At 54.1% G+C, this 15,355-nt stretch overlaps 6 protein-coding genes across 6 annotated transcripts; 5 read left to right on the forward strand and 1 right to left on the reverse strand.

The window, feature by feature from the left end:
* Nucleotides 1-393: 393 nt before the first annotated feature.
* On the reverse strand, nucleotides 394-1,794 carry LINJ_23_1380 (hypothetical protein, unknown function; the record flags this gene model as incomplete). The annotated part of the gene is made up of 1 exon (XM_001465774.1): nucleotides 394-1,794. One exon carries the CDS (start codon nucleotides 1,792-1,794, stop codon nucleotides 394-396), a length of 1,401 nt encoding a protein of 466 aa, XP_001465811.1.
* Nucleotides 1,795-7,144: 5,350 nt separating this feature from the next.
* On the forward strand, nucleotides 7,145-7,516 carry LINJ_23_1390 (conserved hypothetical protein; the record flags this gene model as incomplete). The annotated part of the gene is made up of 1 exon (XM_001465775.1): nucleotides 7,145-7,516. One exon carries the CDS (start codon nucleotides 7,145-7,147, stop codon nucleotides 7,514-7,516), a length of 372 nt encoding a protein of 123 aa, XP_001465812.1.
* Nucleotides 7,517-7,797: 281 nt separating this feature from the next.
* On the forward strand, nucleotides 7,798-9,330 carry CRN12 (coronin; the record flags this gene model as incomplete). Its single annotated transcript, XM_001465776.1, has 1 exon — nucleotides 7,798-9,330. The coding sequence occupies one exon, from the start codon at nucleotides 7,798-7,800 to the stop codon at nucleotides 9,328-9,330; it is 1,533 nt and encodes a 510-aa protein (XP_001465813.1).
* A 1,211-nt stretch (nucleotides 9,331-10,541) lies between these two features.
* Nucleotides 10,542-11,597, forward strand: LINJ_23_1410 (conserved hypothetical protein; the record flags this gene model as incomplete). The annotated part of the gene is made up of 1 exon (XM_001465777.1): nucleotides 10,542-11,597. One exon carries the CDS (start codon nucleotides 10,542-10,544, stop codon nucleotides 11,595-11,597), a length of 1,056 nt encoding a protein of 351 aa, XP_001465814.1.
* A 403-nt stretch (nucleotides 11,598-12,000) lies between these two features.
* Nucleotides 12,001-12,366, forward strand: LINJ_23_1420 (conserved hypothetical protein; the record flags this gene model as incomplete). The annotated part of the gene is made up of 1 exon (XM_001465778.1): nucleotides 12,001-12,366. The coding sequence occupies one exon, from the start codon at nucleotides 12,001-12,003 to the stop codon at nucleotides 12,364-12,366; it is 366 nt and encodes a 121-aa protein (XP_001465815.1).
* A 625-nt stretch (nucleotides 12,367-12,991) lies between these two features.
* MBAP2 (membrane-bound acid phosphatase 2) lies at nucleotides 12,992-14,590 on the forward strand (the record flags this gene model as incomplete). Its single annotated transcript, XM_001465779.1, has 1 exon — nucleotides 12,992-14,590. One exon carries the CDS (start codon nucleotides 12,992-12,994, stop codon nucleotides 14,588-14,590), a length of 1,599 nt encoding a protein of 532 aa, XP_001465816.1.
* Between the last annotated feature and the right edge of the window lie 765 nt (nucleotides 14,591-15,355).

Raw genomic sequence — 15,355 nt, forward strand, 5'->3', positions numbered from 1 at the left:
GGGGAGGCTCAAAGGTCGTTTTTCTTCAAAGTGGACAAAAACATTATTGTAAATGCGCCAAATTTTGAACAAAAGAGGCGGAAAACTTGGCGTAATGGATGTCAATCGCCTTGAGGCAACCGTGGGTTGAAGGCGACTTCATCGAGGGTCGAAGCAGATCATTGCTTTGTAGCGTTCGAATGTTAATGGTAAATATTTTTGTTGTTGTCTTTGCTCGTCATTTGGTTTTGTTTTGGGGGGATTCTGCACACTGAGCCTGAGTGCTTCAAGATAGGGAATTTACCGCGTACAAGCTAAAGAGAAAACCAAACATGGCAAGTGAAGAGGTAAGGTCACAGTCGTATTGCTTGGTAGATGCGACAAGCGAATTCGAAGAAGTCTAAATACCCGATATTACTCGTGGGAAGTATGTCTTTTCAGACGAGCCTTTTGTACAAATCTCAGATAGTTATGAACTGCGGTCACTTCACGCTCAGGATGGAACTCCTCGGTTGCCCTGGCCAGCACCTGCTTCACCACAGTGGGATTGGAAACCAGCTTCGACAAGTATTGCACTTCGCCTACAATGCGTTGTTTTTCTATTGAAGCATCACGCACTTGACTCTCAAGGTTTTTTATTGCCAACCGCAGACAAGTGAGTTTCTCTTGTTGCGTTCTTTCTTTGGAAAGCAAAGAATGATACGCTTTCTCAGCTGCTACAATACGCTCCGCATCCGAATTTTCTTTTTCTACCCACTCCACAAGAAGTGCACACAGCTGCTTGTAGCTGCCGATATCTCTGTCAAGAAGTCCCTGCTCCGATGCGCATTCTTGTGCTTTTCGATGCAGTTCCTGGAGAGCTCTCGCTTTCGCACTCATCAAACTGTTAGCATCATCCGCAGCTTCTCTAGAGCGCTGTGAAAATGCCTCCACAGAGCAGCGGCAGGCTGCTGTTTGCGAGCTTAGGCTTCTCACCTTTTCTATCAGAGCTGCAGCGCCTTCATCAACGGCAACCTTTTTCTTTCTCAGACGATCGCTGGATTGCTGCAGCTCATGAAGTCCTTGACTTATGCTCACGACAAGAGGCTCGTCTTTTTCATTCGCAATCAGAGCAGTGGCTTCATCCGAAAATGGCAGAGGTGTCATGCTTTCCGCTGTGGCACGCACTGCCTCCGCTTCCGCAGTTAGGGCTCTCCAGCGCTTCCGGATCGCAAGAAGCATTTTTTCTGTATCGGCGACAGTATTCCTCAACGCTGATTCACGAGCATAAGATCTCTCTTCATCGGCACTGAAACGCTGAAGTTCGCATGGAGGATCATCAAAACCCCTTTTGATTAACGAGCCTAGCACTAAATCGTGCAAGCACACGACCGTGCGCCACAGACGAAACAAGTGCAGCAACTCAGCATCGCATTGATTTTCCTGCACCTCAGGACGGTGATCGCCACTAGTGGGCTCCTCCACTTTTTCGTTGGCTGCCAAAACACCGGAGAGCACCTTGGATACAGACCGCAGGTCAGCCTCCACAGAAGTAAAGCAGCGCTTTTTCGCTTCTACAAACCGCCGGTAGCGCTGCAGACACTCTGCTTCCACCTGCTCTTCTTCACCGGCACTTTTGAGAGCCCGCACTACTTCATTGTTGGTTGGAGGATGCGCTGAGAAAATGCCAGCTAGGCACTTAGCGCTCGCCACTGATGAGATCAGCTGCTGCTCTTGGCTACTCCTCTTTGCAGAATCTTCTTGTATTTTAGACAAAGTAATTCGAATGCTCTCGTAAACAGAGGCCAGTTCATTTTTCGCAGGAATGATAGGCATACTATTACGGGGCTCTGCGCGGCACCTGATATGAACCCGCGGAAGAAGGGAGGCAGAAAGAAGTCAAAGACGGAAGCGCCAACGACGTGAAAGACACCAATTCATAGCAGCAAGGACTGCGCGTGCATCCAATGATTTGCTCTACCTGATGAGCGTTGCGGCGGCAAAGAAGACAATCTGCGCGGCTATTGGCTTTAAAGAGCTGTTTGCGCACTTCAAGCCTTGGCGTGCCTACCCTCTTCGAGCTCGAAGCTGTGCTTTCAGGTACTTCACCCGCAGCCACCCCCCCCCCCTACCTTCCCTTCGGATGGCCTCCCGATGCACAGATCCATGCGGCATGGGTGACTGTCAGATTCTTCTAGCATCATTTAACCATGTTCACGTTATAAGCGTGACATTCAGCGTAAAAAGCATCACCCCGCTGCGTCACAGGTAAACCCACCGCTGCACCATTCACAGCATGTGCAGAAATCTGCGGGAGCTGCCCAAAACTACCCGCAAGCTCTTTAACAGTGCAGCGGTACCTCTTTCCATATTCCTGGCGGCCACGGAATCAGCCCCTAAAACCACCACAACCCTCGTAATCTTTCTCCTGACCCCCCTCTGTTGACCGGAAAAAGCTGAGAAGACACCATGGCAAAAACCTGCACTGTAGCCGGTGCGTCTGCCAGCTCTGTCTGCCCCTTCTAAAAAGCATTTTTTGAAGAGGAGAGACTAGCGGCCGCACATGCCTGGCAGAAAAAATCACAAAAACGTTTGCTTGCTCCTTTCAGTGATTTTACGCACTTCTTTCCGCACCGCATAATCTTTTAACAGCCAAAGAAAACCCTATATCGCATGAAAAAACACAAGCCAGGACCCGACCCCACCGGAAGAAGCAAACAGAACGTCGCGGCAAAAAATATTTGACCGCACCACCTCCAGGCACGCACTGACCCCCACACCTTAAAAATACAGAGCATTATCAAAAACACGAATTTTTGCCTTTTTTCAAAGCTACTGCCTACCTTTTCTCCGCCACCATTTCTTTACAGCGACCCCCGCCCTATATAAGCTTCGCGGCGCGCCCCCAAGGTAGACGCAAGGCGGCCTACGATGAAGGGGCTTGGCGTTGCTTCAAAGGCCGGAATCAGAGTTGATAATTGTTAACGGGTGCGCGCGCAGCCTAAAAAAACCCGCAAGAAAAACAGAAATCCAACACGCGTTCGCCTCCTCAAATTTTCTCGGCGGAAATACCTGCCAGCTCCCGCTATTTTTTCTTAGCAGGCACAGCATTCTTCAAAATTTAGGCATAAAGGCCAAAGCATCTAGAAAACGCTGGCGCGTTTCTCCTCGCATTGCTTTTTTTGCTTCAGGAGATTTTTTTAGTATCCAGGCAAGGCGGCCGGCGGCTGTTTGCCATCAACCCTGGGACGGCTAAAAGAAGCTGTCTGCGCCGGCCTCCCTTGATGAATCGCTAATTTCCCGAAAAGTGCTAAAATAAAAAGGAAATAGTAGATATTGGAAAAAAAAATCTGCTCGCAAACGTTTTAGCAGCAACCGCAACGCCTGGCATTTTACCCTTTGGGCCGACTGTGTCGCTAAGCGTTTTTTTTCCCACACCCTTTTCTGTGGGATTGCAAAAGGCAAACCAAGGACGCAAAACCAATACCAAGGGAGACGCGCAATCATGTGTGCCCATTTGCTTCGGCTTGCGTAAACACGGTGCCCGGGTGAGGGGGACGGGGCGCTTTTTGTTAACAGACACCGTTGGGCACGACTGGCGCTTTGAAAATAACGGCTCTTTTGCCCATTTGTAAGTGGAAGAAAGCGGATGAATTGTTTGGTTGAATAAAAGTGCGCTTTTTTTCGTGCTTTGGCACGGGTGTAAGGGCCCTTTTTTCCAAGCTTCTTTTGCCGCTTTGTGCATATTTTGGGGCGGCCAGGGGCCTCGGCCATTTGCCAACCTCGTGGCGCGCGCGGGCCCGCGGCGCCGCCCGGCAGGGTGGAAAAGGGGGTCGGGGCGCCTTTCCCCAGATCCCACCTTCAAGAATGGCGCTGTTTTTTTGACAAAAGCTACGCGGCCGCTGCGGTGCGACAAAAAAAGTTTCGCGAGCGCCCCGCTGGTGTCACAGCGCCGCCTGGCAGACGCGCAAAAAGGGGCCGCCATGGCCTTTTGTTTGAGGCCGTCGCTTTCGCGCCCCATAAGCCCGGCATCGGGCCACGGTTTTTTCCCTAGGCCAACCTCCTGTTTCATCGGAAAGGCGTTGCGTGGCGCTTGTGCTTTGTCAGCCGGGTGGGGCGTTCCTCGTAAGCGGGGTTGCCTTGGCGGGGGCGCGGGCTCGTTTTTTTGCCCCGGGGGTCTCGGGGAGGGGTGGGGGCTGGCTGGCGCGCGCTGGCCCCGAAGGCACCCAAAAACCCCGGGGCGGAAACCGGGGAACCGGCCACAACTAAAAGAAACCGCGGAGAACCCCCGAAGCGCAGGTCGCGGACCGCCGGACGGCACTTCAGGCATACAACGAAGAAAAAAGCGCTTGGCTTATCTTTGCTGTTGCTGGTGGTCCCGTTTCTGCTTCGTTTTTCTTCCTTTTTGAAAAAGCCTTCTTCTTTTTAGGCGAAGGGGGAAGGCGGCGTTTGGTGTGGAACCCGTGCTCCCGGCTTGGCGTTTGCCATCTCAAGCTGGGCCTCGGTGGCCGAGATTGTTTTTTCAGGGTGCGGGGCGCCAAAGGCCGGCGGCCATGCGCGGGGTTTGCAGGGCGGGGATGAAGTCTTTTTGTCTCCCGGATAGATTTTGGCTGAGGCATGGGGCCCGCCTGGCGTCGCGGGTGTTGGGTGCTTTTTAAAGCTTTACTTCGGGGGCTGTGTGATGGTGTGGTGTGTGCTTTTTGATGTTGGTGTGCCGGTGTCGTATTTTCCAAATGTCCGCGAGAAACCTGGGGCCGACGGAAATAGCAACCCGGGCTGCCCGACCACACGGGCAAAGGCGTCTTTGTCTTGAAAACGCCCAGCCTGCTGCTTAAAAAAGGTTCTATCCAGCAACTGTCTGAACGGATAATTGTCTCTTGCCGTCATCGATTGCTGGTAGCACCATTGTGCTGGAATTTGGGGTTCCCTAGGCCCCTTTTCCGGCACCCATTTCAAAAGGGGGAAGGGGCTGTCGCCCAAGAGCCCTTTCCCGGCGACCCCGCCCACCAAAGCCAACGGCCGCTCTTCCTTGTGCCAAAAAAAGCCAAAATTTCGGCTCGCCAAATCTTAGGGTCTAGGGTGACCGCGGGCGGTCTCCCTATAACAAAAGGCAAAGGCACCTCGGTAAAAAAGATGAGCAGACAATAACATCTTTTGTTTCTGTGCGCAACTGGATCAAGGGACTTTTGCGCGAGCCACAAAAAAAAAGAATAAAGATGCGGTGGGGAAATTTTTCAGCAGCAAAGCTATTTTCAGGCATTGCTTTCCGCTTCCATTTCCTCGCGGGGAGGGGGGCGGAGGAGAGGCAGGATTATCATGAAAGCCAAAGCGTTTGTGAGGCTCTGTAAGTGGTTGTTTTTATTCCACCCTCAAACCCTTTTATAAACTACACTAAATCCTCTTCGTGGTGTTCGCCGCGTTTTCGGCCGAACAGCGGCCCCATCAAGGGCGATGTGCTGCATGGGAAAAAATGCCAAATCAACTTTTCGAAGTTGCGAGTCAGATTTTTTGCCGTATTAATAAGAGACACCACATTGAACATTTCCAAAACGTTCTTTCTTTACAAGAGAATCACCGGCTTCCTTTTGTCGCCTTTTTCGGTAACCGTGGGGAAACGCAGTGGTGCAAATGAGTGCTGATAGGCTAGGCGGCAAATTGCTTTTCACGAGCTTCTTGTTCTCCTTTTGACGTTGCCACTTGCCACTGCGTGCAGCTTCTTGTGGGTGCTGCGCGGAGGAATCCTCTCTTGCTCTTGCCATTCAACAAGCGTGCTGGTGATGGTCACTGTTTGATTTTTGCTTCTGCGATTTTCGGGGATCGGCGGGTGGCGAGGGGGACGCCTCGGCGCGGCATCTTAGGGCCCAGTGCCCCCACTCTGTGTGGGGAAGCCACGCAGCCCCCACCTAACCCCTGCCAATGCCGAACCACCTCTGGTGGTGGCAGGGGCAAGCACCTACGAGCTGGGGGGGTCAGAGCGCTTCATCGCCACGGATATCGGCGGTCGGGTCCTGGACGGCGGTGCGTCAGAGCGGGCTGCGACAGCGCACGCGTCCGTGCCACCCATGTGATGGACAGCGTGTCAGCGTGACTCGAGCTATCCCACGCCGGGCCGTTGCACTGCCTGCTGCTGGGGAGCCTGCGCCATCGCGAGGGATGCACCAGGGGTGGCAACCGGCATGATGGGAGCGACTGTGAGGCGACCTGGGAGGCGGGTGGGCGGGGTATGAGGCAGCGGCCGTGCTCGCAGATGACTGAGCCGGCGCACTGCCGTAGCGCGTGTGTACCGCTACTTCGCACCACGCGGGATGGGCCTGTGGCAGGCCGGGCCGAGTGGATTGGAGCGCATGTTGCACGGCCGAATATACTGGGTAGAGAGGAGAGGACAGTGGTGTGTGCGTGTGCTCAGGATGCAAAGGCTAGTTTGTCGCAAGCCGTCTGAAAGAAGAGTGAGTAAAGCATGAAGAGGAAGAAATGAAGGGGAATCGTTGCGAAGGTGTGCGAAAGGCGTTCATGTGACGCCTTTTTGATATGAGGTTTACGTCCTGTGTTTAGTAAAGAGGAAAGTGTGGTTTTGTATGACTAACTGGATCCAAAGTTTAATGTTGTTGTTTTTCAGCGACCGACTTGCTGTGGCAAGGCTTTTTATCGTCACTGTCGCTCCTGTTTTAACTGTTGATCTGTAGGACAGGTGAGCTGAGTGCCTTTGAGGCTGGACGTGCTTTGCGCGGAGCTGAACCGCACCAGAGGAGAGCGTAAAGCTGTTGGAGACGCGGTAATGGATATAAGGTTTGTGCAAGGCAACAATGTGGCTTTGTGTCGTGATAGGTCCGCGATCTGGTATCTATGGGCTGTCTTTTCACATGTATTCAAGTGACAAGTCTTGCTCTCGTCGCTGTTGAAGCTGAGCCGATGGGGCGCCGTTGTTTTACGAGGATGAAAAGGCCATTGTAAAAAAGGTTAGTAGGGAGCCCACGAGGCTGGAATGCAGTAACTGCCGCAAGCACAGCTAGTATCGTCCCAAGTTCATCAAGATGTTCAAACTCATGCCTGTGGAAACCTTTTTGTCGCGGAGCTGCCACGTCTAGAATTGTTGCATATGCGGTGTCTGGAAGACACTTAACTACTCTTATATTCTCACCTCTCTGTTCTCTCGTTAATTTTACTTACCAGTGTCACTAAAGGAGAAATGGGAAGTCCTTATGAATATCAGCCGGAGGTGAAGTGGTACCACATCCTGTGGGACATGCGGAACAAGCAGTTCCGGCAGTGGTATCTCAAGAAAAAATACCGCGACATGCGGATCGCGTACAAGTATGAGAGTCATATTTTGTACCAAAAGGCAGGGATGGGCTTTCTGATGGCGGCCGTTTTCATGTCGATTTTCAGCTCCGATCTGGCAGTCGCGGTCTTTCGGTGGCCCACGGAGGACCCCAATGAGCTGCTGAAGAGCCAAGTGTGGCAGAAGTATCACCATCAGTTGAACGAGCGCAAGGAGTATGCAGACAAACTTCTCCAAGACTCCAACTACATTCACAAGAAGAACAACCCCGGTGAGTAGCTTAATTCCACACTTTTCCAAACGGTAGATCTCACACACGTATAGCACGATGAGTGCTTTGTCCCTTGAAAGGAAAAACCTTTGAAATGTTGCAAATGCACCCAGCTACTGTGTTTTTGGTCCTCTACAGAAGGGCTGATGTGCGAGTGTGCTCTCCGCAACCGTGATAGATGCATACAGTCCGTAAAGCAGCTGATGACTCATGCGACAACCACCCTTTGCTACCTCCGCTTATCACTCTTCTTCCTCTAGATTTGGTTTTGTTCCTGACTTTAGCAACAATGTCTGTCTCGCGATTTCGCCACTCCACAGGGCACGTGGCAAAGCCTCAGCGCCACCTTCTAAACGTGACATCGTCCACCGCCTTATGGGACGGTAGCAACACCATTTCATGCAACGATAAATTCATTGCGGTGCCGTGGCAAACCTTTGGCGGGACTGCAGTTTTCAAGCATGATACCTTCGGCCGACTTGCGCCAAACCCTCCCCTTGTACTTGGTCAAAAGGGCCAAATTATCGACGTCAAGTTTGACCCTTTTAACAACCATAAGCTGTTCACCGCCAGCGAGGATGGCAGCATCTTTGGCTGGGGTATCCCAGCAGAGGGGCTTCAATCCAACATATCATCGCCACTAGTGGAGCTGAAAGGACACAACAAAAAGTGTGGTATCATCTCATTTCACCCCAGTGCAAATGGTGTTTTGGCCTCAGCAGGTGTTGACCGTGTCATCAACGTGTGGGATGTGGAGAGAGGCACCGCTGTTAACACCATCAGCAACCTTTCCGACTACGCCACTGGACTAGAGTGGAATCTACGAGGGTCTCTTTTCTGCATAGCCTCTCGCGACAAAACGCTTCGAGTAATCGATCCTCGTGACTGCACAGTGGTGTCATCGGTGGAAAGCCACGCCAGTGCCCGCTCACAGCGGTGCATCTGGTGTAAGCGAAAGGACACAATCATGACACTCGGCTGCAGCAAGAGCCAGCAGCGTCAAATAAAGCTGTGGGATACGCGGAAAATGGAAAGGCCCTACTCAGTCACTGAACTCGACCAGTCGAGCGCCGCATTCATACCAGTGTATGACGAGGATTTGAATCTGCTAATCCTCGGCAGCAAGGGCGAAAACAACGTGAAGTGTTTTGAGTTGATGAATGAAGGCCTCACATTCAGTTATGAGGTGAACTCGAACGATCCTATGAAGGGTCTGTGCATGATGCCGAAGTGGTCACTGGACGTCAGGAAGTGTGAATTCAGCCGTCTGTACCAGCTGACATATCACAGTCTTTTTACAATCGAGATGCTGCTTCCTCGGAAGCAATCTTGCACTGAGTTTCAAGGGGATGTGTTCCCTTCCACATTTGCAGACCACTCTGCAATCTCTGCAGGTGAGTTCTTCAGCGGTGCTAGCGCCGATCCTCGTGAATACGACTTGTCTGGCTTGTTTGATGGTCACTCACCGCGCCTGATGGGAGGAAGCACACCTTCCCCAGCGAAGATTCCTGTGGCAGCGCAAGCAGCAAAGCCACTGAAGGAGGCGCCGAAGGGCGAGACGGCCGCAGGGCGCGAGAAATCCAGCGTCTCTGTCCCGGCGTCATCCGAAGCTACTTCAGCCCAAGGTGATAACGGGCCTGCAAAGCACGCGGATCCATGCGCCGACATGACGCAGCGAGAGATTTTCGATAAACAGAGGCGCCTCCAAGAGCTATCTGAAAAAGTACGCACTTGCCACCAGGAGATTTCAGCTCTTCGAAAAGCACTTCAAGAAAAAGAGGCAGAGATGCTGCAAGTGCTAGAGGATATCCAGTCGATATAATTCACCGTACCGCTTGTATCATAGACGGCGTCAGAAATGATCCCCATAGTCTTCGCTGTTGTTTCCTTCAGTCGATCTGATGTTTTTTCGTGAGAGAAAAAAAAAGCTGTAGGTAAACAACCCCATATACTGATGCACTCTCATTTTCTTCTCATTGTGTAGGCTTCCTGGTGATGGAGTACCCCTCTCGGTGCGTGGTGTCTCAGGGCCCAGTGCCCCCACTCTGTGTGGGGAAGCCACGCAGCCCCCACCTAACCCCTGCCAATGCCGAACCACCTCTGGTGGTGGCAGGGGCAAGCACCTACGAGCTGGGGGGGTCAGAGCGCTTCATCGCCACGGATATCGGCGGTCGGGTCCTGGACGGCGGTGCGTCAGAGCGGGCTGCGACAGCGCACGCGTCCGTGCCACCCATGTGATGGACAGCGTGTCAGCGTGACTCGAGCTATCCCACGCCGGGCCGTCGCACTGCCTGCTGCTGGGGAGCCTGCGCCATCGCGAGGGATGCACCAGGGGTGGCAACCGGCACGATGGGAGCGACTGTGAGGCGACCTGGGAGGCGGGTGGGCGGGGTATGAGGCAGCGGCCGTGCTCGCAGATGACTGAGCCGGCGCACTGCCGTAGCGCGTGTGTACCGCTACTTCGCACCACGCGGGATGGGCCTGTGGCAGGCCGGGCCGAGTGGATTGGAGCGCATGTTGCACGGCATGGTGAACGCGTTGAAAAAATAAACTGCATGAGATCTTGTTGACTGATCGAGCCAGCGGAAAGTTGGAATTGAACTAGATCTAGAGGCCTTGATGGTGTCTGCGTGCGTCCTCAATCGAATCCCCTATCTCCCCGTGCACGTCTTCTCTTGCTACGATTCATGCGTCATTTTGGCCGGGTGTGCTCTTCAGTATACATGTTCGAAAAGAGGTTAGTTGCCGGTAGAGCTAGACAAAATGAAACAGCTCTTGAGCCCCAAGACAGCCCGACACGCACGCCTTTTTCGGCTGGCAAACAGGCTAGCGGGGCAGAAAGGAGCGCCTGAAAGCGATGGGGAGAGGCTGTCATGGGTGAACTCCCACGTAAAGCGTACTCAAGATATGGAGCTTTCGAGGGAGGAGGAAGCGTTGCGCGAACGGATAATGCCTTTAGAAGTAGGTGATAATGCAGTCGTTAGCAACAGCCAGGCAACGCACGGTAATCTTTTCCATTTTCGCGAGTACCCAATGTATCCTGGAGAGTATGTTCCTGCTGGCCACAACACCCTTTCGTCACTGAGAGACGAGCTGCGAAGCGACTTGACTGCACAATCTCTCAAGGAGGCGTGGATGCGCGTCAGCGGAGGAATGTACTTCAAATCGATTGATGACTACTATGCCTCTGTAGACGGGTTAGATCAGGAGCAATTGGGCGAGATTGTGTCAGCCTTACTCCCGGACTTGCGCAAGTATGAGGCACAGGCGCTGGTGACCAAGGTTCTCGAGTCACTTAGCAAGCCGGCCGATTCCCCCTCGCGTCAGCTGAGCAGGACGATCACTGCAGATGCGGTCGGCCTAGATAACGCACCTGGTCATTACACAAACTTCCTCGAATGGATGGGTCGCATGACAGAAACAAAGGCCTTCAAAACGGAGCACGCTCTTTTCGAGTTTAGCCGGCGGAAATTCAATCGCGAGGATGTGCGCGTAATGTTTGAAAACTACAACCTGATGAGCAAGGCCACTCTCGAGGCCGACAGCTCCGATAGCTACAGTCACTTCTACGCTGTGCTTCATGACTTTTCGCGTAAGGTTGCCGGCGAAGATACACGACATCAGATAGGTGTGCGTATCGACCCAGCTGAGGTGGATCCCGAAACAGGTATTGCAGTTGGTCACGGCCGCGCAGATGGGCAGAAGTACATGTTCACAGCTCTGATCCGAGAGAACCGTGATCACAACGGTTCCGTCACTCTTCTCGGAAAGCCACTTTCTGTTGCATTCGATGACAAGTCCTGGCTGATGGAAATGGTGCTAATGCCATTCGATGAGGCAAAGCTGGACTTCCGCGACTTTGACGTGAACCTCATCTCCGAAGGCAAGGCGATGCCTTCTTTTGCAAATGAGATCGCTGCTTTTGCTTGCAGGATGGCGGTGGCCAATGCGATAACGAAGCTTCTTCCGCTAGCACGCATTCCTTTGAAAAAGGCTGGCTTGCTCTCTGTGGATCGCCGAAGGGAGCCAGGTCAATTCCCAGGTTTCGTGGACGGAAAGAAGAACAAGAGGAAGTTTGCGAAGCGTTAGGATCGTAGGCGTCTTGTTAGTTGTAATCCCGTTCAAGACAAATGCAAAGCAAACAGATACGCATGCTAGCGAGGGGCGCTTTACGCCACACCCTGCTGCCTGTCGTTCTGCCGCGACGCTGGGGTCTTTGTGGCGTATATATGGCGTTGCAGACCCACAGCGTTGCAGGTGCTCCGGCGTGCTATTGCGCGTTCAATACCGTACCTCCTCTGTCCTCGCCTTGTCTCCCACCTGACTCATCTTCCTACTCTTCTCTTTTCCTTGCGCGCACCGCCGCCGTGCACCGTCATCGCGACCACGCCTTATGTGGGGGCACGGAAGCGGACGAAGCTGCCGCGACTGCGCTAGAAACTCGTTTCCGCGCCCCGCGTGTGGGCTTCTTCGTGGACACCGGAGCCTTGCCATGATCTCTCTCATGCTGCTGGCTGCGCTGCTGTGGGGCGTGACGAACCCGCTGCTGAAGCACTACAGCCGAGGGATGGCGAGCAGCGGGTCCGCGAAGGATGACGCGCTGTTTCTTGTGCGACGACCGAAGTACCTGTTCACACAGGCTGTGAACCTAAGTGGATCCGTCGTGTTTTTTTACTCGCTGCGTGAGGTGGACGTGTCGGTTGGCTCGATTGTGGTGAACTCGCTTTCATTCGTTATCACTGTTCTGATGAGTGTGTTGGTTATGCGCGAGGGTCTGTTGCGCGCGCGGACCACTGCGGGGTGCCTTCTGGTGATGGTGGGGACTGCGCTGTGTACCTACTCGTCCAGCGCGAGCTGAGGGTGCGTCCGCTAGGCCATCCGCGACCTGTGATCAGATGTCCCGTCTTTTGACGGCACTGCTTGTGTGGTTGTGCGTGTGTGTTTTGCGAATATGTGCATGAGTCAGCGGAGCTCAAGCGGCCGGCTAGCGATGCCGCTGGCGGAATGTGCGTGTGAATGCGTGCTACACAATCCGTGGCGTTCTGGCCTTAGAGCAAACAGCTCTGAAAGCAACCCTATGCTAAGCATGCGATGTTGCACATGCTTTTCTGGCCGCTTCTGTCGTTCTCTCTTTCTTGGCGCGCAGGGTGACCCCGTAATCAGAAAGGCAGCCGGTGGTCGATGCTGGCGTTATGTGTATTTCTGCTGCCCTCGCGTCACATGTGGGTGCGCGGTGCGATGTATCGCGCATGCCTACTTCTCTGCAGCCGATGCATAGATGCTCCGCCGCTTCTGTTTTCTCGCTCCTTTTCGAGGCCTTTTCCATTGTGTTGCCTGCGGCCATACCCCGTACCCCATCCCCGCCTGTTTGCGTCTGCCGTCCGTCCGATACACACCCCCGTTCATATCTTTCTCTCCAGGCTTTCTTCTTTCGTTTTCGGCACTCCGCACTCACCCTCGTCACTGACCCTGAAGGTTCCACAATGCGGCAGGTGCTGTTTTTGCTGCTGCTGGCCGCGCTGCTCCTGTGCGTGCCGGCGCCTGTTACTGCTGCGCTGGATATGAAGCTCGTGATGGTTCAGCTGATGCACCGGCACGGCGCCCGCACGGCGGAGCCGAGCTACAACAAGACCCAGATCTGCGGCGACACCCCCTGTGGGTACCTTACGTGGTCTGGGATCGAGATGCTCAGCAAGACGGGCGCGTTCCTGCGGAGCCGCTACAACACGGATTCCTCCGTTGTGTCTGAGCCCATGTTCCCCTCGGAGGACTACGACTTGGATGTCGCATACAGCCGCTCGACCGATGTGCTGCGGACGCTGCAGAGCGCCGAGTCGTTCCTGCGCGGCTTCTTTCCGAACTTGACGTCTCTGTACCCCGCTATTCACACGGTGCCAGAGCAGGATGACTACATTCTGTACACAAACTACGTACCGCAATTCCAGTTTTATTGGAGCCTGGATATGGCGGGCGTGCGTGCTGTTTGCAACCCGGTTGTAGATCGGAACTTCCCTGACTTCAACACGCTGACGACGATTGCGCAGGAGGTGTACAGTGAGGGGTACTGCAGCGATTTCACGCGGCGCACTGATTGTGCCTTTACGCTGTTTGATATCGCCGTCTCCAAGGAAGCCATCGGAGAACTGGACAATTATCCGAAATTGAAGACTAATCGGGACAGGCTGAGTCAGGTGGCCCGCGAGCACTTTGCGAGGCAGTACGTGTACAACCGCAGCGACACCCGGTGCTTTCAGCAAGGGAGCTCTGGGCAGCCGATTCTTCAGGAGTTCGTGAAGAATATCGGCGCGGCGATGGCGGGCACCAGCAGGTACAAGCTGTACCACTACAGCGCTCACGACACGACGCTGAGCCGAATCGCGTGCTCGTTGCAGGACACGGCCGACGACGGGCTGCTGCCGCCCTTTGCGCAGACGCTCGTTTTGGAGCTGCTGCAGAGCCTGTCAGACTCGTCGTACCATGTGCGTGTGCTGCGCGGACACACCGGACAGAGTCCCGCATCTGGCTTCGAGTTCGCGTGGGAGCCGGACTGGCAGCTGAAGTGCATGAGCCCGTCTGGGCAGCTGTACAACGCGAGCGGGAACAGGTGCTCCGTGGCTGACTTCACGCGGTTTGTGCAGTGGGGTGCTGCTCCGGCAGGGTCGATGGGGTACTGCTACCTGGACGAGAAGTACCGGCAGCTGCGCAACTGTCCGGAGGGCGGGATCGAGGCCGGTGATGCGTGGCAGGCGCTGCCGAGCGGATGCCAGTACTACCGAAAGCGGTGCCCGTCGTACTCGTGCGACGCTGGGTACATGCTGGACAGTTTGTCGTTGCAGTGCGTATGTATTGCCCCTTCATGCCTTCCGACGTCCAGCACTGCTGCGCCAGGGTTGCCGGATGGCAGTCCTCACGGCGCGGCGAACAATACACTTGCAAAGCCCTCCGGGCTGAGTGCCGGCGGCACGGCTGCCGTGGCGATGGGAACCTTCTGCATCGGGGCTCTTCTCGCTGCTTTCGTCACCGCTGCGGTGCTCCTCTGCTGCAAGCATCGCAAATCCCCCCTCCCCTTCTCCGAGGTTTGAAAGCTGCAAGGAGAGGCATGTGGGTGTTCACCGACGCTGGTGAATCCATCGTGTGTTTTCGGTTTCTCTTCCGCTCCCATGAGCGACATGGTAATGCCTCTAAGCAGCAATCACGACAGCGGACAAATGTATGCTGTCCAGTAGAAATAGACCGCCTCGAAAGGACAAAACGAGACTTCACGCTACTCGTTTGTAACTCCGAGGTCCACCCTCTTCTTTTGGTTCCCACGGTTCGAGTGTTGGTGTGGTTCACTGCCCTCTCTCTGAAGGAAAAAAAACACGCAACACGGCGCCAGACCAACCACTTGCCACGCGGGAGCCTTCGCAAGGCGTCGATGAGCGCGTCGAGAGGCTCACTCGCCTTTTTTCTCGTTCTCCTCTTCCTCTGGTCGCTAGTGAAAAGAGTACAGCATGAAGGACGGCGAACGGAGGTCAAAAAATGAACCATCTCCCCGAAGCAAGACGACGGGCGAGCTCGAACTCGCACAGACGTCCCTCGCTTCGTTTCGCTTCGTGTTTTTTTTTTAACTCTCATCTGTGATTTACAGCTCGCTGCGCTGTTTCTTTTTCTTTTCCCCCTTCTCTCGTTTCTCTTGTTGCTGCCCCCTGCATAATGATTTGTATTAACTCTGTTCTCTCGTTGCGCGAGGTTTCGGCTTGCAGAAGGAAGTGGTGCAAGAAGTATTCTTTTTTATTTGTCTTCCACGTGACCACTCTGTGCCGTCCAACATGAGTTACACTCCAGTCGACCTGTCACGGGCCCCC

The sequence above is a fragment of the Leishmania infantum genome, chromosome 23 (assembly GCF_000002875.2).
Source record: "Leishmania infantum JPCM5 genome chromosome 23".
Lineage (NCBI taxonomy): Eukaryota > Euglenozoa > Kinetoplastea > Trypanosomatida > Trypanosomatidae > Leishmania > Leishmania infantum.